Source organism: Mobula hypostoma, chromosome 28, assembly GCF_963921235.1.
Source record: "Mobula hypostoma chromosome 28, sMobHyp1.1, whole genome shotgun sequence".
NCBI lineage: Eukaryota > Metazoa > Chordata > Chondrichthyes > Myliobatiformes > Myliobatidae > Mobula > Mobula hypostoma.
Genome location: NC_086124.1, coordinates 21,934,350 through 21,956,853, shown reverse-complemented (window position 1 = coordinate 21,956,853; position 22,504 = coordinate 21,934,350). Strand labels below are relative to the sequence as shown.

General features: G+C 51.1%; 1 protein-coding gene across 3 annotated transcripts in view; it reads left to right on the top strand.

Annotated features, from left to right (window-relative positions):
* The window catches only part of LOC134338815 (CXXC-type zinc finger protein 1-like), a 33,328-nt gene extending 11,335 nt beyond the window's left edge, over positions 1-21,993 (top strand). Inside the window, exons 4-15 of one of the 3 annotated variants that reach the window (XM_063034890.1) lie at positions 3,565-3,704; positions 4,661-4,810; positions 5,480-5,641; positions 12,483-12,590; positions 13,327-13,511; positions 14,052-14,259; positions 15,046-15,156; positions 15,336-15,385; positions 18,552-18,648; positions 19,720-19,872; positions 21,071-21,255; positions 21,496-21,993. In XM_063034890.1, coding sequence (XP_062890960.1) covers positions 3,565-3,704; positions 4,661-4,810; positions 5,480-5,641; positions 12,483-12,590; positions 13,327-13,511; positions 14,052-14,259; positions 15,046-15,156; positions 15,336-15,385; positions 18,552-18,648; positions 19,720-19,872; positions 21,071-21,217 — 1,511 coding nt within the window. In that variant the 3' untranslated portion in view covers positions 21,218-21,255; positions 21,496-21,993. Of the gene's footprint in view, positions 1-3,564; positions 3,705-4,651; positions 4,811-5,479; positions 5,642-12,482; positions 12,591-13,326; positions 13,512-14,051; positions 14,260-15,045; positions 15,157-15,335; positions 15,386-18,551; positions 18,649-19,719; positions 19,873-21,070; positions 21,256-21,495 lie in introns of all 3 variants that reach the window. The other 2 variants (XM_063034889.1, XM_063034891.1) reach the window with 2 other exon arrangements.
* Positions 21,994-22,504: the final 511 nt, after the last annotated feature.

The window sequence follows — 22,504 nt, the reverse complement described above, 5'->3', positions numbered from 1 at the left end:
AGATCTCCTCCAGGTGTATCTACTGAAAGCAATGTCTTCCCACTTTTTAGATGTAATGTTGAATTTCTTCAGGCTGACTTTTGAAGCGTTTCCTTTGCCCACCGGGGGACTTGCAGAGCTTCCTTTAGCTCGGAGGAAAGGATCTGTTTGGAGACGTGAGTTTGGCACCCGGATGATGTGAGCTGTCCACTGGATACTGAGGTTACTGTATGATGGAATGTCAGCCACGGTACATGGCGCTGAATCAGAACCCTTCACTGTTAGGTCAGGAGCGTGGCACCAGCCACCAGCGGCAACATTCCTGCAGACGGTTCACAAAACTACCTCTCCTTTAAAATCTCTTTCTACTACTGACCTGATGTGTGATTGGAGCTTGTAATTTACGTTTTGGGCCATCTGAGTGACCTCTGAGGGAATTTAGTGAGGTTGAGAGCGGAGTGTGCAGTCCTATGGCGGAGCGCAAACCGAGATCAGCTCCATTTCTCGCCGATCTTACCAATCAAAGCGTTGAGCAAGATTGAAATCAACAAGGATGAGTGGGTGCTCAATGCCATCTACCTTGCCCTCTCACTCGCTGCTGCCAGAAGGTGCAGGAGTCTTGGGTCTTGGGCAAGGTTTGATTGGTGCGGTTTGTGGACTGGACTCCTCTTTAGAGGACTGTGCACTTCACGTTACATGTGTTTCTGGTTACTCTTTCTTTGTTGCTATTTTGCACGATTTTGATCTGGGTGGACACGTGGCCAAGTGGTTAAGGCATTAGACTAGCTACCTGAAGGTCGTGAGTTCGAGCCCCAGCCGAGGGAACGTGTTGTGTCCTTGAGCAAGGCACTTAGTCACACATTGCTCTGCGACGACACCAGTGCCAAGCTGTATGGGTCCTAATGCCCTTCCCTTGGACAACATTGGTGTCGTGGAGAGGGGAGACTTGCAGTATGGGCAACTGCCGGTCTTCCATACAACCTTGCCCAGGCCTGCACCCTGGAGAGTGAAGACTTTCCAGACGCAGATCCATGGTCTCACAAGACTAACGGATGCCTTTAAGGTGATCTGGGTGCTTCGATGCAAACTGGCTCTGCGGCTTGCAGTCCACGAACGACGAGGAGCTAATTTGAACTGGACATTCCTGGACCATTTCGAGGACTGCAGTTTGATGTTTAAGATTCTATGTGTTTGCACGTTTTTTGCCATTTGCGTGACTTGTGCTTTTCTCGCTCGTTGGGTGTTTGAGTATTTATTCGAACAAGTTTCCTGCTGTTTCTTTGTTTTATTAGTGCTACCATCCTGTGCCACCTATTACATTAAGGTGGAACAAGGTGAAACATTAACAAAATGCAGAATAAAAAGTTGGTTGGCTGTCATATCCGACGATGACAGGAATCCTGTGCACAGAGTTTTTGAAGTGGAAAAACCGTCGCACTGGGGCAATTCCACTCTCTGGATCTTGGAAGTCTGGATCCAGTGGCACGAGCGTTCATCACAATTGGGGTCTTCATTTGTTTCAGTGGATGATCATGAGCTCTCCTGTGCCTCGTCATGCCCTTCGATCTCCACGGAGCATTGTACTGCCTCCTTCCTGGCTGTTGGATCCCTTTGTAGATCTCATCCGCCCAGTCCACTGGAGCTGACTTTTAATGCGGGGATAGGCATGTTGCTATCTCACCAGGGTATGAGACCTGCTGGCTACCCTCACCTGGTTTAGCCTGCCCGTTATAGCAGTGTACTGGGGCGCAGCCACTTTCACACGCAAACAGCTACTTGGAGCCCCAGGTGAGAACTGAGTGTCCAGGGAGACAAAGGGTGAACAAGTTGCCCCGGAATGGACATGACAAGCCCCTTCACCAGAGGTGCTAACCCTCCCTGGACAAAGAAGAAGGGCAGTTCAGGTTTGCAATAAGATGCAGCGTTGTTATGGCGTTAAAAGTCCAGGAGTGAATTGTCAGAGGTGATGTGGCACGGCATCCAAATTGGAGTTGGTGCTGCTCCCTGGTGTTCATTTGACAGAAGACAAGCCGTATTGTGTTCGACTGCAGATAGAAAGCAACATTCGTGGGCTGTGTCTTGAACTATGTTTGTCTGCCTGTATTTTACTGGTATCTTCTACATGGCTTGTGCTGTGTGTGACCGTTCTGTGTGTTGCACCTTGGCCTGGAGTAACGCTCTTTCATGTGACTGTATGATTGAACAACAATTAAACTTGAACCTCGATCTTATCACACTAGGGTCACACATTCAATAATCTCGTAACAGCGGGGTAGAAGCTGTCCTTGAGCCTGGTCATGTCAGGCTTTTTAAAAAATCTTCTGCCTGATGAAAGGGGGAGAAGGGAGAGTGTCCGGGATGTTCTTGAACCTTCAGGGGTGAATTGTTGGGCTGCTGTACCTCCTGCCTGACAGCAGTTTCAAGCAGAGGACACGGTCCTGATGGTGGTGGGGGGGGGGGAACCCGTCCCCAACGATGGATATCACATCCCTGAGACATTGCCTCCTGCAGATGTCCCTGAATGGTGAGGGGCATTGTGCCTGGGATAGAATTGGCCGAGTCCCACCACCTCGGCAGAGACACGGGCACAGTGTGGGAGGTCTGGATCAAATGCAGGAACCCAGAGTTGTGAGCTCCTGCTCTAGAAAACAGGGCTAATGGCAGGATTTTTAAGGAGTGTGGAGGAACAGAGGGACCTTGGGGTCCACGTCCATAGATCCCTCAGAGTTTCTACACAAGCCGAACTAGGTGAAGGGAGCAGGAACGATGCACATTCGCACATGCACACACCCACACCTGGAGGCACTCAGCAGGTCAAGCCGCATCAATGGAGGGGAATAAGCAGCTGAAGTTTTGGACCGAGATCCTTAATCGGGGCTGATGAAACATCGACTGTTTATTCCTCCCCACTGATGCAGCCTGGCCTGCTGAGTTACTCCAGCATTTTGTGTGTGTTACCCAGATCTACAAAACTCTGGTTACACCACACGTAGAAAATTGTGCTCAGTTCTGGTCGCCTCACTATAGGAAACATGTGGAAGCTTTAGAGAGGGTGGAGAGAGTTACCAGGATGCTGCCCGGATTAGAGAGCATGTTTTATGAGAAGAGGTTGAGCGAGCTGGGGCTTTTCACTTTGGAGCGAAGGAGGACGAGAGGTGACCTGATGGGGGTGCTTATGATGATGAGAGGCATAGTTAGAGTGGCTCCCAAAATAGAACTGGATAATCTAGGAGGCGATTGAATGAATGTCAGAGGTAGGCTTTTTACACAGAGTGGTGGATGTAAGGAATGCCCTGCTGGGGTGGTGGTAGAGGCAGATACTTGAGAGACATTTAGAAGACTCTTAGATAGGCACGAAGATGGAAGGAGAAATGGAAAGGTATGTGGAAAGAAGGGTTAGATTCATTATGGAAAGGTCAGCACAACATTGTGGGCTGAAGGGCCTGTAATGGACTGTCCTAATCTGCAGTGCCTTATCCTTTTGCAACACTGTGTGCTGGTGGGGGAAACACGGAGAGTCGTGACTTTCTTTTTAACCAAGGATCCTCTTTGTCTTCCTGCCCTGATCACACCCCTCCCCAACAGCTAATGATCCGACCCTCGCCATCAAATACCGGCAGAAGAAGGCGAAGGAGAAGGAACGGGCGGGCGAGGTGGCGATTGAGAAGGAGAAGAGGAAAGAGCAGGGGGACGTGAGGCTGGACAAGAGGAAAGTAGCGGCAAATGTAAGGGACCTCCCCCTCCCCCCGCTCCCCCACCCACCCCTGAGAGCTCTGCCTCTGTTTGGGTGGGGTGCGGGAATCACGCGTTTACCGGGCTGCCGCCGATCTAGACGGGTCACCATGGGAGCGAGCTCCCCCGCCACACACTGTTTGCGTGTGAAGCTTGGGGAGGTGGGGGTGTAACACGAGGGAGAATCTCTGTTGCTGATTGGACCTTACCTCCTCAGAAAGAGCTGACATAGGATCGGAAGATGTATTATTCTTGTGGGTAGAGTCAACAAATGCAAGGGCTGGATGCATGGGGTGTGGCATTTTGATGTCTCTGAGCGTGTAATTGCTGGAAGTTAGAAGAATGAAGGAGAATCATTGAAATTGATTAAATATTGAACGACCTAGTTAGAGTGGATGTGGAGAGGACATTTTGTTTTGTGGGGAAGTCTAAGGCCTGAGGGCACAGCCTCAGAATAGAAGGATGTCAATTTAGAACGGCGATGTGGAAGAATTTCTTCAGCTAGAGGGAGAATGGGATTGTGGGGAGGAATGAATCAGCCATGGTGACAGAGCAGACTTGATGGGCCTAGTGGCCTAATGGTAGTCCTATGTATTGTGGTCTTTTTCCCTGTTCCTGGGGCTCTTTGTCAGCATCCCCCGACCACCCTCCAGGGTTTGCGTCCCAGCACTGAATCTCAGTGTGAGCCACTGTCCTATGCCGAGTATCGGGCCGTTCCAGCAGTCATGGGTGAGGGTCAGGGTGGGGATCGCGCTCCTCGTGCCCTGCGTCGCCTCGGCCATCTATAAACTCTTCCTTCCTTCACCCTGCTGTTCCTTCTCCCCTCCCCTCTCCATCCCTGCCCCACTCCCTACCCTCCCTCTTACAATTTCTCCACCTTGCCCACATTTCTCCCCAACCCACCCCCCCCTTCCCCGGCCTCATTCCTGCCGTCGACAAGCAAATAAAGAGGTCTGCGAGGATGTGCGGGGAGTGTGAAGCGTGCAGGCGAACCGAGGACTGCGGGCAGTGCGACTTCTGCAAGGACATGAAGAAGTTCGGGGGCCCCAACAAGATCCGGCAGAAGTGCCGGCTGCGGCAGTGCGAGATCCGGGCGCGGGTAGGTGAAGGGCGAAGGTGGCGGCTGGCATGAGTGGTGTAGGGGAAGTGTAGAGGGACTGTCCGAGACCCCTTCCACCCGAACTTTCCTGCTTCCCCGCTGCTCGTCGCAACAACTGTTGTCTGGCGCTGCTTGATTCCTAATGGCTGGCTTGCTTACCCATAATCCTCCAGGAAGCTGGAAGCTGAAAGCGGGCCATCTCGCTGTGAGACCCGGAAGCTCGAGAAGGGACTCTTCTGTCGAAGGTTTCCCCAGCCCAGCCGTCTGGGTGGGGAGGAGGGGCACGGTGGGGTAGACCTTTCAGTACTGTGCACAGGGTACTTCTGCATGCTCTGGTACTCCTGGGGAGATGGTGGCTTGCTGGGGCTTCTCTGCAGGTGTCTCCCTATGGACACACGTGCTGTGGGATGGACAGCTTGGGGACAGACTCTAGTGAGCTTATTGACTCTGGCCCTCCCCTGCCCAGCTTCTCCACTTCCAACCTTGACTGCCTTGTTGGGACACATTTATTGTTGAGGTTACTGGCTTTCTTCCTCTCAACCCGTTATATAGCCCCCTCCCCCCCCCCCACCAATACCTTCTCTCTTCAGCCATTCCCTCTGCCTCTCTCTTCATCACCCCTTCCCTCCTGACTCTCACTAGCCTCACCACCTCGCTCTCCGTTGCCAGAAATTGCTGCGGGTGCGCGGCGACGAGCTGATGATCATCAAGGAGCAGCTGGCGCAGGTGAAGACCGACCCCGAGTCCATGTCTGAGGACGGAGACCACGGCTCAGCCCCGCACATGTACCACGACTACGCCGCCTCGCTCAGCAGTGGCGACCAGAACAAGGTGGGCACCCTCTCCCCATCCCCAACCCCAGCTGCGAGTGTGAGTGAATCTTCAAAGTTGAAATATTCAGGAAGTTCCAAGTGAACTTATTAATAATGTACATATACATTGCTATATACAATGCTGAGATTCATTTTCCTGTGGATGTGTGTAGCCCCTGGTAAGCCTCAGGCTCGCTCAGCTTGCTTTCGTCCAGGGGGAGCAGCCTTTGGCCACACCAAACTGGGTAATCAAGTTTGTGTAGATGCTGCCCACCACGCCAAATAACAGACAGTATGTGATTAAATTATTACACTTCATAACTCTTACTTTGACTATGTAGATAGTAAAGGAACAAAATAAGAACTGTTTAACTGTTTTTAAAAAAAAAGAAAAAGGCGCTATTATTATTAACCAGTTCGTGCACACAACGTTGGAGCTCTTACAGAACTGGGTCCCCCTTCCTCCAGTCAATGTCCTCTGAACTCTGAATGGGACCACCCTCGGTGATCGACCAAACGCACTGCTTGAGTCTGTCCTCGTCTCCTCTCCTCGCCGAAGACCCTGGGTCTCGGACTCCCGCGCGGGGTCTCTTCCGTCGCCCAGCTTACAGCATCGCGTCTCCTCTCTCTGTCCCCATCCACCTTCTGCCCAAAGCCCGCGAAAACAATAGCTTACAGACACACAAGAAAGGATAACATCTATCCCAATTGGTTAGTAAATGAATACAATTCTCATTATCAGTAATTATAACCCAAAACAAGCTGCTTTAGAGAACCACTGTCTCAGCATTTAACATTACAGAGAAGCCATTTTTATTAGCCATACAGTAACATAGAAGAAACCCCTTACATGTGTGTATGTGTTTATATACTGGAATTGATTTTACTATTGTCACAGGTACTGGAATATAGCGAAAAGCTTGTCTTACATACTGTTCATACAGATCAGATCATTGTACAGTGCATTGAGGTAGAACAAGGTAACACAATAACAGAATGCAGAATAGTGTGTTACAGTTACAGAGAAAGTGCAGTGCAGGTAGACGGTAAGGTGCAAGATCATAACGAGGTAGATTGCGAGGTTCAGAGGTTTAATTTTATCGTTCAAGAGGTCCATTCAAGAGACATAACAGTGGGGTAGAAGCTGTCCGTGAGCCTGGTGGGACGTGCTTTCAGGCTTTTGTATGTTCTGCCCGATGGGAGGGAGGAGAAGGGAGAATGTCCGAGGCTGGTTTTGGTGATGTGCTGGTCTGTGTCCACAGCTCTCTGCGGTTTCTTGCTGTCACAGACGGAGCAATTTGGCTTTGCCTGGCAGTGCACTAAGCTGCTGCTACAAGAGGGCCGTTCACCTCTCTACCACCTACACCAATCTCCTTCCCCAGCTCTGCGACCATTCCCTTCTCTGCCTCCATCACCGCCCTAGGCACTGTTCCAGATCCCAGTCCCTCTGAAGGGAAAATATTCCTCCTCGGATCTCCTCTACAACCCGTGGTCTAAATGCGTGCTCTCTGGGTTTAGACACCTCTGTCCCGGGGAATGTTTCTCCCACCCTCTCTTTCTGTCTACCTCTATCAGGTCCCCCCTCAGCCTCCTTCACTCCAGGGAGAACAGACCCAGCCTCTGGTCTCGCCTCGTCACCGAAACATCCTGGGGAATCTCCTCCGCGCCTTCTCCAGCGCAGTCAGCTCCTTCCTGTAGAGTGGAGACCAGAACCGTACACAGTACTCCAGCTGTGGGCTGACCAATGGGTCATAAAGTTGTATCGTCACCTCCCTGCCCAGCTAGTGAAGACCATAAGACATCGGAGTAGAATTAGGCCATTCGGTCAATCGAATCTGCTCCGCCATTCCATCTTAGCTGATTTATTTTCCCTCTCAACCTCATTCTCCTGCCTTCTCTTCATAACCTTTGATGCCCTGACTAATGAAGAAGCAACTAACCTTCGCTTTAAATCTACCCATTGACCTGGCCTCCACAGCCAATGGAAGTTAATAAATTAAATCAATTTGTTATTGTCACATGTGCTGAGGGACAGTGAAGATCTGTTCCGCTTGCCATTATATGGGTCATTTTATTACAAATTCAAGTTTAATTGTCATTCAACCATACATGAATACCCATGAATACACCCAATTGAAACAGTGCATTGAGATAGTACAAAAGAGAAAAGCAATAACTGAATTCAGAATAAAGTGACACACAGGAGAAACTCAGCAGGTTGGGTAGCATCTGTGGAAAAGAGTATAGTCGATGTGATAGTTGCCCCTGAGGGGTGACTATACTCTTTTTCATGGATGCTGCCTGGCCTGCTGGGTTCCTCCAGCATTTTGTATGTGTTGCTTAGATTTCCAGCATCTGCAGATTTTCTTTTGTGAGCAGAATGAAGTGTTCCAGTTACAGTGAAAGTGTAGGCGGGAAATGCCCAAGGCCATAAGGAATTGGAATTGGTTTATTGTTGCCACAGGTACGGAGATAAAGTGAAGATCTTGCCTTGCACACTTTTCATACAGATCAGATCATTACACACTGCATTGAGGAACAAGGTAAAACAATAATAGAGTGTTACAGTCACAGAGAGAGTGCAGTGCAGATAGACTATAAGCTGCAAGATCATAATGAGGTAGATTGTGAGCTCAAGAGTCTGATAACACCGGGGTAGAAGCTGTCCTGGTGGTACGTGCTTTTGGGTTTTTGTACCTCTTGTCTGACGGGAAGGGGGAAGAGAGAATGGGGTGAGTGCAGTCTTTGATGATGTTAGCTGCTATACCATGGCAGTGGGAAGTGTAAACGGAATAATGAAGGGGAGGCTGTTTTCCATGGCACGCTGAGCTGTGTCCACAGTTCTCCACACTTTCTTGCGGTCACATGCAGAGCAGTTGCCGTACCAGGCCGTGATGCATCTGGGTAAGATGCTTTCTATGGTGCATTGATTGAAAAAAATTGGTAAGGGTTGACAGAGACATGCCAGATTTCTTCAGAGTCCAGGGGAAGTAGAAGCAGTGGTGAGCGTTCTTGGCCGTGGTGTCCGTGTGGTTGGTCCAGGACAGGTTCTTGGTGAAGTTCACTCCTCGGAACTTGAAGCTCTCAACCCCCTTGAGCTCAGCACTGTTGATGTAGACAGGAACACGTACTCCACCTCTCCTCCCTCCCCCCCTCCCGACAAAGTCAATGACCATCTTTTTTGTTTTGTTGACCTTGAGGGAAAGTTTGTCACCACTTCACTCGGCTCTTCATTTCCTTCCTGTACTGACTCATTGTTAGTTGAGATAAGTTACAGTACAGCGGTGTCATCTGCAAACCTGCAGATGGAGTTCAAACAGAATCTAGCCACACAGTCATGAGTGTACAGGGAGCAGAGCAGGAGGCTGAGGACACAACCGTGTGGAGCTCCAGTGTTGAGAAGAATCACAGTAGAGGTGTTGCTGCCTGTCATTATTGATTGTGATCTGTCGATAAGGAAGTTGAGGATCCAGTTGCAGAGTGAATGTTAAGTCCCAGCTCTCTGAGTTTGGGAATGAGTTTACTTGGAATAATAGTCCTGAAGGCGGAGATGTAGTCAATAAACAATAGCCCGATGGAAGTGCCTGCACTGCCCAGGTGCTCCTGGGGTGAGAGATGATTCCGCCGTAGACCTCGTTGGGTGCTAGGTGAATTTTTCGTGGGTTGAGGTTGCCTGGGAGGCTGGTGTTGACGTGTGGCATGACCATCCTCTCGAAGCACTTCACGATGGTAGATTTCAGAGCCAACGAGCAGTAGTCATTAAACGTTACCTAGTTTTTCTTAGGTACTGGGGTGAACGTGGTCTTTATAAAGTAGGTGGGAATGAGGTAGATTGTGAGGTCGAGAGTTCATCTTGTCATACTAGGAGACTGTTGAATAGTCTTAGAACAGCAGTATAGAAACTTTGAGCCTGGTGGGACGTGCTTTCAGGCTTTTGTATCTTCTGCTTGATGGGAGAGGGGAGAAGAGAGAATATCTGGGATGCATGAGGACTTTGGCTGCTTTGCTGAGGCAGAGGGAAGTGTAGACAGAGTCCATGGAGGGGAGGCTGGTTTCTGTGATGTGCTGAGCTGCATCCACAACTCTCTGCGGTATCTTATGTTCTTGGGCAGAGAAGTTGCCGTAGCAAGCCATAAAATCGTAGAGCACAAAAGTGCAGGAACAGGCCCTTCAGCCCGTCTAGTCTTTGCTGAACTATCATTGCATCAGGACAGAATGCCTGTGTTTGGGTGAGGGAAAGGTGAGTTTCATGCTGAATTTCTTCAGCCTCTTGAGGAAACAGAAGTGCTGGTTGCACTTCCCTGGCCCTGGTGTCTACAAACGGTTCAGGGGCCGAATGATATGATGGCCTTTATTCCGAGAGCGGTGGGGGGAGCAAGAAGTGTCAGGGACATGGTATTGGTGAGGTCTGGATTGGGCAGTGCCCACGATGAAGGAGGATGAGGATGCTGTCAAACTCTCAAGGAGACCAGGTCTAACTCGTAGGTCTTTGGATTCTGGGCAGAAACCCACACGGTCATGGGGAGAATGTACAAACCACTTATAGGTGGTGGCGGGAATTGAATCCCAATATCGCTGGCACTGTGAAGCAACACGCTAGCCGCAATGCTATGCTCCCGGGCCGCGGATGAAACCGAAGTTGATGGTGTGATGGGGCCTGAGGAAGGCTGCCTTAGGATTAACAGCAGAATGTAGATAAGCTGGGAAGGTGGGCAGAGGAAAGGCAGATGCAGTTTAACTTGGGGGTGGCGGTGGGGGTGGGGGTGGGAATGTGAGGTGTTGTATTTGGGAATGTAAACCGGGACAGGATTTACACCGAGAATGACAGAGACATGGGCGTGGGTTGGGGGTTGTAAAAAGTGGTGTCACAGACAGGGTGGCAAAGGCTGCATGTATCAGGAGTTGGGACGTCCCGTTACACCTGTACAAGATGTCGGTGAGGCTGCACTCAGAGTATTGTGTGCAGTTCTGGTCGCCCAGCTATGGGAAGGATGTCATTAAGCTGGAGATGGAGACAGGATGTCATTAGGCTGGAGAGGGATGTTCCCGGGACTGGAGAGATAGAGTTATAAGGAGAGGCTGGACAGGCTGGAACTGTTTTCCCTGGAGTGAAGGAGGCCGAGGGGTGACCTTATTGTAAATGTAACACTTCATTCTGCGTGTTATTGCTTTTCCTTTGTGCTATCTCGATAATTGTGTAGATGGCTTGCAAAACAGTTGATTTGTAGAGATTGGTACTCTCACGAGGGGTGTAGACAAGGTGGATGGTCACAGGGAAGGGGAATCTGACACTAGAGGGCACAGATTTAAAAGGGTGGTATTTTTCACCCAGAGGGCGGTCTGTAATTGGAACGAGCTGCCGGAGGAAGTGGTTAGAACATAGACCAGTACAGCAGAGGACCAGGCCTTTGGCCTGCAATGTTGTGCCGAAACAATTAATCAAATGGCTAACTAAACTGATCTCTTCTGCTTCCATTTTCCTCACATTCATGTTCTGATCTGTTAAAAGTGGTTGAAGAAAGAGAGGTGGAAGCTACATGGATGGTAGGGGATGGTCCCAGTGCAGGTTGTTGGGAGTATGCAGTTTAAATGACCTGGTGTGCACTAGATGGGTTGAGGGGCTGTTTCCGTGCTGTACTTTTCTATGACTCGGACTCTAAAAGTCCCTAATCTATTTGGCTCCACCACCACCCAGGCAGCGCACTACAGACGCCAACCTGCGTGTCCCTCACATAGTCACTGAAAAGTACGTGGAGAGGATATTTCCTAAAATGGAGGAGTCTACGACCAGCAGGCACAGCCTCAGTATAAAAGGACATCTCTTCAGAATAGAGATGAGTAGTTTCTTTAGCCAGAGGGTGGAGAATCTGTGAAACTCATTGCCACAGATGACTGAAGGCCAAGTCATTGGGTATATTTAAAGTGCAGGTTGATGGATTCTTAAGGGCATCAAAGCTTATGGGGAGAAGGCAGGAGAATGGGGTTGAGAGGGATAGTAAATCAACCATGACAGAATGGTGCAGCAGACTCAATGGGCCCAATGGCCTAATTCTGCTCCCATGTCTTATGGTCTTGTGGACATTTTTTCCAAGGAAAATGAGATGAGTCCTGTTTGCTTAATTACATGTATTCATTGTTTCAATAAAAATATAACAATAGAAGGAAATAAATGAAGAATTTCAGAAAACCAGTTCAAAAACCATTAATAAAAATTTTTAAAAACACAATTGAGAAATAACATTTCGAAATAGGACTGTTGGTGTAACCGTTTACTATCGAAATGCTGGTATACCTGTAAGGCTTTCAAAGCATATCATACAACAACACTTGTTCTCACATCCGTCTGGTTGATGCCAAGCCAACGTGAGACACTTCCCGTGGAAACATCTCGCTGTTCTCAGGTTGCAAAAAAATCACTCGCTACTTCATTTGGTAGTAAAGAAAATCAAGATGTATCTTTTTTATTAAATGTGGTGTCTAAAGAATCGAGGGCAGCATTGTAAGCCGCATGTCAACAAAATATTTTGCCCGTGCCAAGAGCCCAAATAGGACTGGTTTAAAAGGGAGGTTAGTCAGCATAGGTGAGTTCGGCCAAACGGCCTGTTTCTGTGTTGTACAAGACCATAAGATATAGGAGCAGAATTGGGCCATTTGGCCCATCGAGTCTGCCCGCCATTTCATCATGGCTGATCCATCTTCCCACTCAGTCCCATGAATCATGGGGTGCGGGCCTTTACGGTAAAGGGGATTGAGGGTCAGACTGAATCGTTTCCTGCTGCTCCTGTCCTGCCCTCAGTAGGGAGAGAGAGCTTGGTCTCTGAGGCTATAACTGACGTCCTTCGTCTCTCCTCCCTCCGTAGCCGTGGTTTAGCGAACCTGAGGACCCTCTGTTCATCGATCCGCCGTTGCGCAAGCGCGCGGTGAAGGTGAAGCACGTGCAGCGGAGAGATAAAAAGTCGGAGAAAAAGGTAAGGAGGGGTGGCGCTGTGGTCCACACGGGGTGGGGTGGTGGTGGGTAAGTGGCAGTGTCACACAGCGCCCCTTGGCGCACTCTGCACCCCTTGCTTTGCGCCAGTGCGTGTGAACAGCATGCCCAGCTCTATGGGGTCATTGCTGGATTCGCCAGCAGGGGCACGAGTGCCTGGCGTTGGGACCACGGGGTTGTGGTGGGAGGGGAGTGGGTGGGCTCTTCAGTCAGTCGTCTACTGAAACCATTACCTCCATCATCTCTCTCTGCACACCACACCACTGCCTTATCAGTACCCACTCCCTTTACAGGTGTCTCTCCCTCCTCAATTTAAAGGTGTCTGTCACTCTGACCGTAACTCTCCCTCTGTGTCGCACTCCCATGTTCTCTCGGGCCTCTCTCAGGCATCACGCTCCCCCTCTGGTCTCCCGCTCCCCCCTCCTTCCCTCCTTTCATCTCCCGGTCTCTTTCTCTCCCTCCCTCCCTCTCCTTTCTCTCGCACTTGCCCTTGGCCCCCACTCGTGCACCTGCCCCCCACCCTCCTGTGGGATAAGGTGGGATGGACTGTTGGAGTTGTGGGAACAGCAAAGGAGTATGGATGGTGGGAGGCAGGGATAGAGGAGGACAAGGGATTGGTGTTCTTCTCCCCACCCTGCGCCCCGAGATCTCACTGCCTCTGGGCTGGCAGTCTGCTCTCCCTCATCGCTCTCACTCTCTCTCTCTTTCCCCCTTGGTAGAAGGAAGAGAAATACCGGCGACACCGTCAGAAACAGAAACACAAACAGAAACACCGGCACTCCGACAAGGTTGAAAGCCGCGAGCCCAGCAACCTGAGGCAGTGCCTGGGCCCCAGTTGTGTACAGGCCGCCCGACAGGGCTCCAAGTACTGCTCCGATGGCTGCGGGGTCAAGCTGGCTGCCAAGTACGTGGTTCACCCTCCCTCCCAAATCCTCTCATCTTCCACCCACCAGCTCTCGAATCCTCTCATCTTACCCCCTCCGCTTATCCGAAGCCACTTATCTCCTAACACACCCCCCCACTCCACTCCTGAATCCTCTTGTCTCCTCAACCCCTTGGCTCCCACACTCCTCGCCCTCTCTCCACCCCCCTCGCCGTCCAACCACTTCCTCGGCTCCCACATCCCCTACTCTCCCCTGCCTCTCCCCGTCAGTTCCTGTGTCCCCTCCTCTCCCCAGCACCCCCTTCCCAGCTCCCAAATACCCTCCTCTCCCCAACTCTCTAATCTGCTGATCTTCCATGCTCTGAGCTCGCGAATCCCTTCCTCCCTCTCCCGATTCCCCGTGTCGACACCCCCTCCACCCACCACCTGGCCCCCATTTCCTCTTGCCGCCAACCAGACCCTGGAGTGGACTGTGACAACCATGGCCTCCTGGCCACGGCCAGCCTCCGGGTGCTTAATCACCTCTGTACGTACCTAAGCGACTTGTGGTCTTCCCCGTAGCCGGATATACGAGATCCTGCCACAGCGGATCCAGCAGTGGCAGCAGAGCCCCTGCATCGCCGAGGAGCACGGTAAGAAGCTGCTGGAGAAGATCCGGCGTGAGCAGCACCAGGCGCGCGGCCGCCTGCAGGAGATGGAGCGGCGCTTCCACGAGCTGGAGAACATCATCGCCAAGGCCAAGCAGCAGTCCATCAAGGAGGACGAGGAGGTGGGGGAACCACGCAGCAGGGTCTACTGGAGATGGGTCCAGTTGGGAGTGAATGGGGAGGGGTGGGGTCCTGGTCCTGTTGGGACTGAAAGGGAGAGGGGTGGGGTCCCGTTGGGAGCGATTGGAGACGAGTGTCCCGTTGGGAGTGATTGGAGGCGGGTGGGGTGGGGTACCATTGGGAACGATTGGAGGCAGGTGGGATGGGGTCCCGTTGGGAGTGGTTGGAGACGGGTGGGGTGGGGTCCTGTTGGGAGCGATTGGAGACGGGTGGGGTGGGGTCCCTTTAGGAGCTATAGGGGGCGGGTGGGATGGGGTCCTATTGGGAGCGGTTGGGGACGGGTGGGGTGGGGTCCCGCTGGGAGCGGTTGGGGACGATTGGGGTGGGGTCCCGCTGGGAGCGGTTGGAGACGATTGCGGTGGGGTCCCGCTGGAAGCGGTTGGAGACGATTGGGGTGGGGTCCCGCTGGGAGCGGTTGGAGATGATTGGGGTGGGGTCCCTTTGGGAGTGGGGACAATGGGAGTGAATGGGAAGGGGTGGGGATCAGTTGGGAGGGAATAGGAAGAGGTGGGGTCCCATTGGGAGTGGGAATAGTGGGAGTGAATGGGAAGGGGGTTGGTTTCATTAGGAGTGGGGACAGTGAGAGTGAATGGAAGTGGAGGGGTCCCACTGGGAGTGGGGATAGTGGGAGCGAATAGGAGGGAGGGGTTAACGGGTTTGCTTTGGTACATGAGACGTAGCCTCCGGCACACATGTCCGCCTGTCACTGTTGTCTGCTTCTGCGGCAGGTGAACGAGGGTGACAGCGAGGAGGCTGACTTTCAGATCTTCTGTGTGTCCTGCGGTCACCCTATCAACCCCAAGACGGCCATGAAGCACATGGAGCGCTGCTATGCTAAGGTAGTGGATTGGGGGGGTAGTGCCCTACCTCACCCTGCTCCCCCTCCCCCTCCTACCCTGTGCTAAACGCTGACAACTACAACTGGGGGTGGGGTGGGGGTAGAATCAGACGCCTCCCCCTCCTCATTTGACCCACACGCCTCGTTTGCCGCCTCACCCCCTCTCTCTTTCTCTTCCAGTACGAGAGCCAGACCTCATTTGGATCCATGTACCCAACCCGTATCGAGGGGTGAGTAATGGTAGACAAGTGCCCTGGCCCCCAAGGGGGTAACTAGCCATACTGCAGGTCTGCCCTTGAGGGGATAACTAACTCGTAGATCTATTTTTGAGGGGATGATGGAGTAAGTTAGGGGGAGGGAAGCTGGACATTTATGCCTGGAATTGAAGCAGACTGAGGGGTGAACTTGTATCATGTGTGGTGTAGAGGGGGTGAATTCACTCAGTCCTTTTCCCCCAGGGCTGGGGAATCATTAGAGGGCACAGGTTTAAGGTGAGAGGGGAGATGTTTAATAGGGATCCAAGGGGCAAAGCTTTCACCCAGAGGGTGGTTGGTATATGGAACGAGCTGTCAGAGGAAGTGGTTGAGGCAGGAACATGAACATTTAAAAGACACTTGGACAGATACATAGATAGGAAAGGTTTAGAGGGAGTGTTGTAGATCAGAGAGACCCAGGGGTACAGGGACATGGTTCCCTGAAAGTGACGACGGAGATGGACAGGGTGGTGAAGAAGATGTTTGCAATGCTGGCCTTCAGTGGTCAGGTTACTGAATACAGGAGTTGGGGTGGTATGTTTCAGTAGGTGAGGCCGCACTTGGAGTATTATGTCGCTCTGCTGTTGGAAAGATGTTATTAAACTGGAAAGAGTGCAAAGGGAACTTACAAGCATGTTGCCAGGACTCGAGGGACTGAGTTTTTGAGAGAGGCTGGATAGACTAGGACATTATTCCTTGGAGCGTAGGAGACTGAGGGGCGAACTTATAAAGGTGTATAAAATCATGAAGGGCATAAATAGGGTAAATACACAGTCTTTTTCCCCAGTGTGGGAGAACCAAGAACCAGAGGGCACAGGTTTAAGGTGAGAGGGGAGAGATTTAATAGAGAGCCGAGGGGCAAGGTTTTCACCCAGAGTGTAATCCGTATATGAAGCAAGCTGCCAGAGGAAGTGGTTGAGGTGGGTAACAACAATCCCTCTAATTTCTTTTTACAGTTACATGGCCCATAGAATCATAGAGAGGTACAGCGCACAAACAGGCCCTTCGGCCCTCCTAGTCAATGCTGAGCCATTTAAACTGCTACTCCCATCGACCTGCACCCGGACCGTAGCCCTCCATACCCCTACCGTCCATGTACCTATCCAAACTTCTCTTAAACATTGAAATCGAGCTAACATGCACCACTTGTGCTGGCAACTCATTTCATACACTCACCACCCTCTGAGTAAAGAAGTTTCCCCTCATGTTCCCCTTAAACTATTCAGCTTTCACTTTTAACCCATGTCCTCTGGTTGTAGTCCCACCCAACCTCAGTGGAAAAAGCCTGCTTGTATTTACCCTATCTATACCCTCATAATTTTGTATACCTCCATCAAATCTCCCCTCAATCTTCTACGCCCCAAGGAATAAAATACTAAACTATTCAACCTTTCCTTATGTAGCCCCCTTGTAAGCCTCAGGCTCGCTCAGCTCGCTTCCGTCTGGGGGGAGCAGCCTTCAGCCCAGCCAAACTGGGTAATCAAGTTTGTGTAATGTACCTCACCCCGCCAAATAACAGACAATACACCACATGCGACTAAATGATTACACTTTATAGATCTTACTGGAACTATGTAATTAATAGAGATAAAATATAAAAGGAAAGTAAAAGGCGCCAAACTTATCAAAGTTCAACCACTTCGTGCACACAGTTGGAGCTCAATTAATGGAGACTTCTTTCCGCCATTCGATCCCCTCCGACCCCCTCGACCCGCCACCTGGGACCGACCACAGTGGTCGACCAGACACTCCACACGAGTCTGCCTTCATCTCCTCTCCTCGCCGAAGATCCTGGGCCTCAGACTCCCGCTCGGGGTCTGTCCCGCCGCCTAGCTTACAGCATCGCGTCTCCTCTCCCTGTCCCCATCGCGCCTTCTGCCCCAAAGCCCGCGAAAAACAATAGCTTACAGACACACAAGGAAGAATAACATCTAACCCAATTGGTTCGTTCCCTCTCTTATCAATAATATAACCCAAACAAGCAGAGAGAGAGAGAACTCCTTACATCCCAGTTATTATTACAGAAAAGCCATTTTTATTATATCATAACAAAGAAGCCATTTTGTTAGCCTTCGCGGCAACATAAAAAAAGAAACACTTATAACTCAGGTCCTCCAGACCCAGCAACATCCTTGTAAATTTTCTCTGCACTCTTTCAACCTTAATTACATTTTTTCCTGTAGTAGCTGACAAAAGCTGCACATAATATTCCAAATTAGGCCTCAGCAACATCTTTTACAATTTCAACATATCATCCCATTTCCTGTATTCAGTACTTTTATTTATAAAGGTCAATGTGCCAAAAGCTTTCTTTACGACCCTACCCGCCTGTGACACCATTTTCAACGAATTACGCTGCTGTATTCCCAGATGCCTTTGTTCTACAGCACTCCTCGGTGCCCTACCATTCACTGGGTAAGACCTACCCTGGTTTGTCCTACCAGGCAGCAACATCCCACACTTGTCTGCATTAACTTCCATCTGCCATTTTTCAGCCTGTTTTTCCAGCTGATCCAGATCACGTTGCAAGCCATGATAGTCTTCCTCGTTGTCCACTACACCCCCCCAATCTTGACCAACCATTGCTCCGAGCAGGAAATATTTACACAGCATGTAAACTTTTTATTTTGTGCTGCATCAGGTCATTTTGTCCTCCTTTACACACGTGTGCTGGAAATTATCTTAAACAAACACGATTCTGAGTCTAATTTCAAGGTTGAATCTTCTTTCTACAGAGTGCACGGGTGACCTTAAAGAGGCTTATACAATCACGAGGGGCGTAGATAAAGTGGATGGACACATTAGGGGAGTCTAAAACTAGAGGGCACACGTTTAAGGTGACAGGGGAGAGATTTAATGAGGGAGAGGCAACCTTTTCACCCAGAGGGTGGTCTGTATATGGAACGAGCTGCCAGAGAGAGGCAGGTACATGAACAACTTCCAAAAGAAACTCAGACAGGTACATGGATAGGAAAGAGATTCAGCTAAAAGTGGGCAAATGGAACTACTTTAGATGGACACCTTGGATCAGATGGGCCGAAGGGCCTGTTTCTCTGACTGCGACTGTAACTCAGGGCGGGTGAGGGGATGGATTTGAAGCAATGCTGACCCTCCCCTCCCCTCCCTCTCCCCTCACTCCCAGGGCCACTCGGTTGTTCTGCGACGTCTACAACACCCAGAGCAAGACCTACTGCAAGCGGCTGCAGGTCCTGTGTCCCGAGCACTCCCGGGACCCCAAGGTAAGGTGGGTGCAGGGTGGTGGGAGAGGAGGGTGAATGGAAGGCGTCCGGAGAACTTTCTGCGCAACGCTGAGGAGGAAACCATTCACTCCCACCTCACGGCCCAGGCTCTCTGTCTTTCTGTTCAGTGAGGTTAACCTGTTTTCTCCCTTGATGCCACCATTTAGTATCCCTTGATCCCTCAATCCCTGTATTGCTGACAGTCTCTGGCGTGAATGTCTTCGGCAAATTTCTGCAGCTACCCCTCGGCGGGGAGGGAGTTTCCACAGGTTCCTCCCCCCGCCCCCCTCCTAAGGGTGAGAATTTTTTTTGCAGGTTTCCCACCACAGGATTTATTTATTTGTTTAGCGATATAACGCGGAGCCCTGGCAGCCCCAATTAACGCAACATAATCATGGGACAATTTACAATGACCAATGACCTACACAGCATGCCTTTTGCAGGCTCCCCACGGGGACAGAATTTCCGCTGGAACCCTACTCGGGGATGGAATTTTTGCAGGTACCCCTTGAGTGAGGGAATTCTAGGGGATTCTCCACCCCTCCAGTTGAAGGGATTTCTCCCCCATCTCTGTCAACTCTTTTCCAGAGACCCCTGGTCTCACATTCCCCAGCCAGGCATCACCCTCACCGCAATCATGCTGTCGGGGGTTTCTAATTGGATCTCCTCTCTGTGTACAAAGCTCCAGAGAGCACAGTCTTTTCTGCTTAAATCACCACTCATAGAAAAATCCTCCCTCCCAGGAATCGATCTAGTTAACTCCCGCCATCCTTGCTTAGGCAATTTGTCCAGACCTGTCCGCAAAACTGCGGTGAAGAGGAAGCTTCACTCTGTGTCTGGCCCCAGGAATGTGTGATGGGAGTGTGTGGAGGGAATTTCACTGCGTGTCCGACTCCGGGAATGTGTAATGGTACAGTGTAGGGAGCTGCACTTTGTGTCTGACCCCGGGAGTGTGTGATGGGACGGTGTAGGGAGCTGCACTTTGTGTCTGACCCCGGGAGTGTGTGATGGGACGGTGTAGGGAGCTGCACTTTGTGTCTGACCCATGCTGTCCCTGTTTTCAACCGGCAGGTGTCGGCGGATGAGGTTTGTGGCTGCCCACTGGTGAAGGATGTCTTTGAGTTGACGGGTGAATTCTGCCGTGTGGCCAAACGCAAATGCAACAAACATTATTGCTGGGAGAAACTGCGTCGGGCGGAGGTGGACCTGGAGCGTGTGCGAGTGGTGAGTGTTCTGGAGTCAGTAACCACCCCTCTCTCCCATTTAAGTGTTTACTGGGGGAAGGTAATTCACCTGTTCCCCCAGCACTGTGTGTCACTGACTGTATCCCCACCGTCAGTAATCCAGCTCCCTCACACCGCCCCTCGGTGACCTCTCTCCCCCAGCGCCCTGTGTTACTGACTGTATCCCCACGGATGTTAATCCAGCTCCCTCACACCGTCCCTCGGTGACCCCTCTCCCCCAGCACCACAGAAACATAGAAAACTTGCAGCACAATACAGGCCCTTTGGCCCACAAAGCTGTGCCAAACATGTGCTTACCTTAAAACTACCTAGGCTTACCCATAGCCCTCTATTTTTCTAAGCTCCATGTATCCATCCAGGAGTTTCTTAAGAGACCCCATCGTTTCCACCTCCACCACCGCCGCCGGCAGCCCATTCCACACACTCACCACTCTCTGCGTAAAAAAAAAAAGTTACCCCTGACATCTCCTCTGTACCTACTTCCAAGCACCTTAAAGCTGTGCCCTCTCGTGCTAGCCATTTCAGCCCTGGGAAAAAGCCTCTGACTATCCACACGATCAATGCCTCTAATCATCTTATACACCTCTATCAGGTCACCTCTCATCCTTTGTCGCTCCAAGGAGAAAAGGCCGATTTCACTCAACCTATTCTCATCAGGCATGCTCCCCAATCCAGGCAACATCCCCGTAAATCTCCTCTGCACCCTTTCTATGGTTTCCACGTCCTTCCTGTAGTGAGGCAACCAGAATTGAGCACAGTACTCCAAGTGGGGTCCGACCAGGGTCCGATATAGCTGCAACATTACCTCTTGGCTCTCAAACTCAATCCTACGATTGCTGAAGGCCAATGCACCGTATGCCTTCTTAACCAGAGTCAACTTGCGTAGCAGCTTTGAGTGTCCTATGGACTCAGACCCCCAAGATCCCTGTGATCCTCCACATTGCCAAGAGTCTTGCCATTAATGCTATATTCTGCCATCATATTTGACCTACCAAAATGAACTACCTCACGCTTACGTGGGTTGAACTCCATCTGCCATTTCTCAGCCCAGTTTTGCCTCCTATTAATGTCCCGCTACTGTATCCCCACAGACATTAATCCTGCTCTGTCACACCATCCCTCACTCACCCATCTCCCTGAATGCCTGGTTTCACTGACTGTGTGCCATTGTGTGGCAGTGGTACAAGCTGGATGAGCTGTTTGAGCAGGAGCGGAATGTGCGAATGGCTATGGCGTACCGGGCGGGTCTCTTGGCCCTGATGCTACACCAGACCATCCAGCACGACCCAGTAACGACAGACCTACGATCCAACAAGGAGCGCTGATGGCCTGTGGCGCCAGGTCCCAGCGACAGATCTGAAGGGTGAGTGCTTCTCTGGGAGGGCAGCAAGGGGAAAGGTGATAGGGAGGGGACGCTACCGGAGGGATGGCGATGAGGAGGGTGTACCACACTGGTGGGGGGGGAGGGGAGTGGTGTTGAGGAGGGAATGCTGCGATGAGAGAAGTTCAGTGGGAGGAGATTTGCGGAATCCACGTGGGGGGGGCAGCGGCAGAGACTCCTCTGCTTGTTTCTGGGATTGACCCCAACCTGTTGACCTTGCAGGAGGCGCTGCAACCAGATGCCGGGATGAAGTGTGAATCCTTGCGCCTTGCCCCAGCGCTGCCGATCTCACTGGGGAGGAGTCGTTGCCCTGCCACTTCGTCAAACCCGGAACCAGACCTCCGCAGCACCTCTCCCACCCACACCCACTAAAAACTCCTTCGACTTCTTTCCAGAGGGATGAGAACTGTTGTCCATTTACTGTGGAGGGAGTCGCTGGGACTGAGGGAATGTCTTGCTGGAGGTGAAGGCGTTCTGTCACTGCGTCGCCACGTGGTTATCTGACCAGGCTGAACCATGCCTCCCACGTGCCTGGAACTGAAAGAAACTTTCTCCTCATCCTGCCCCCAGACCTGACAGTTTCCACAGTTCCCTCGGGTGCTTGAACCGTGTACAGAACCTGACTGTAAACTGCGTGTGTTTTTTTCCTCGTCTGGCAGCACTCGCTGTCCTATACCCTGAATAAAACAAGTGCCTGTCTCTTTCTTAACCCTCCAGTCTAGCTGTGCAGTGCTGTACCACCCCAGGGCCAGGCAATGTAATCTGTGTTCCTGTCTGTGGCTGCGAGGAAACAGACCCTGTCTGTGCTGAACACTGATGCCTAATCAAGTTCGATTTTATTGTCATTCAGCTGCACACGACGGTTACCACCCCACAAAACAACCTTCCTTCGGACCAACATGCACAACACAATACATATGACACACACACACGGCACATTGTGGTAAAGTAACATTACCACAAATAAACCAATAAATAATCAATGAGAAGATCTGCAGATGCTGAAAATCCAAAGCAACACACACAAAATGCTGGAGGAACTCAGCAGGTCAGGCAGCATCCGTGGAAATGAATAAACAGACAACATTTTGGGCCAAGACCCTTCTTCAGGATGATATGATGCATATATAATACAAGCTTAAAAAGTAAGCGGTGTGAAGCTACTAGCGTTTCAGACATCACGAGACCTGACGTCTGACATATGACGTCTGTAGCCTTACGGCCTGGCGGC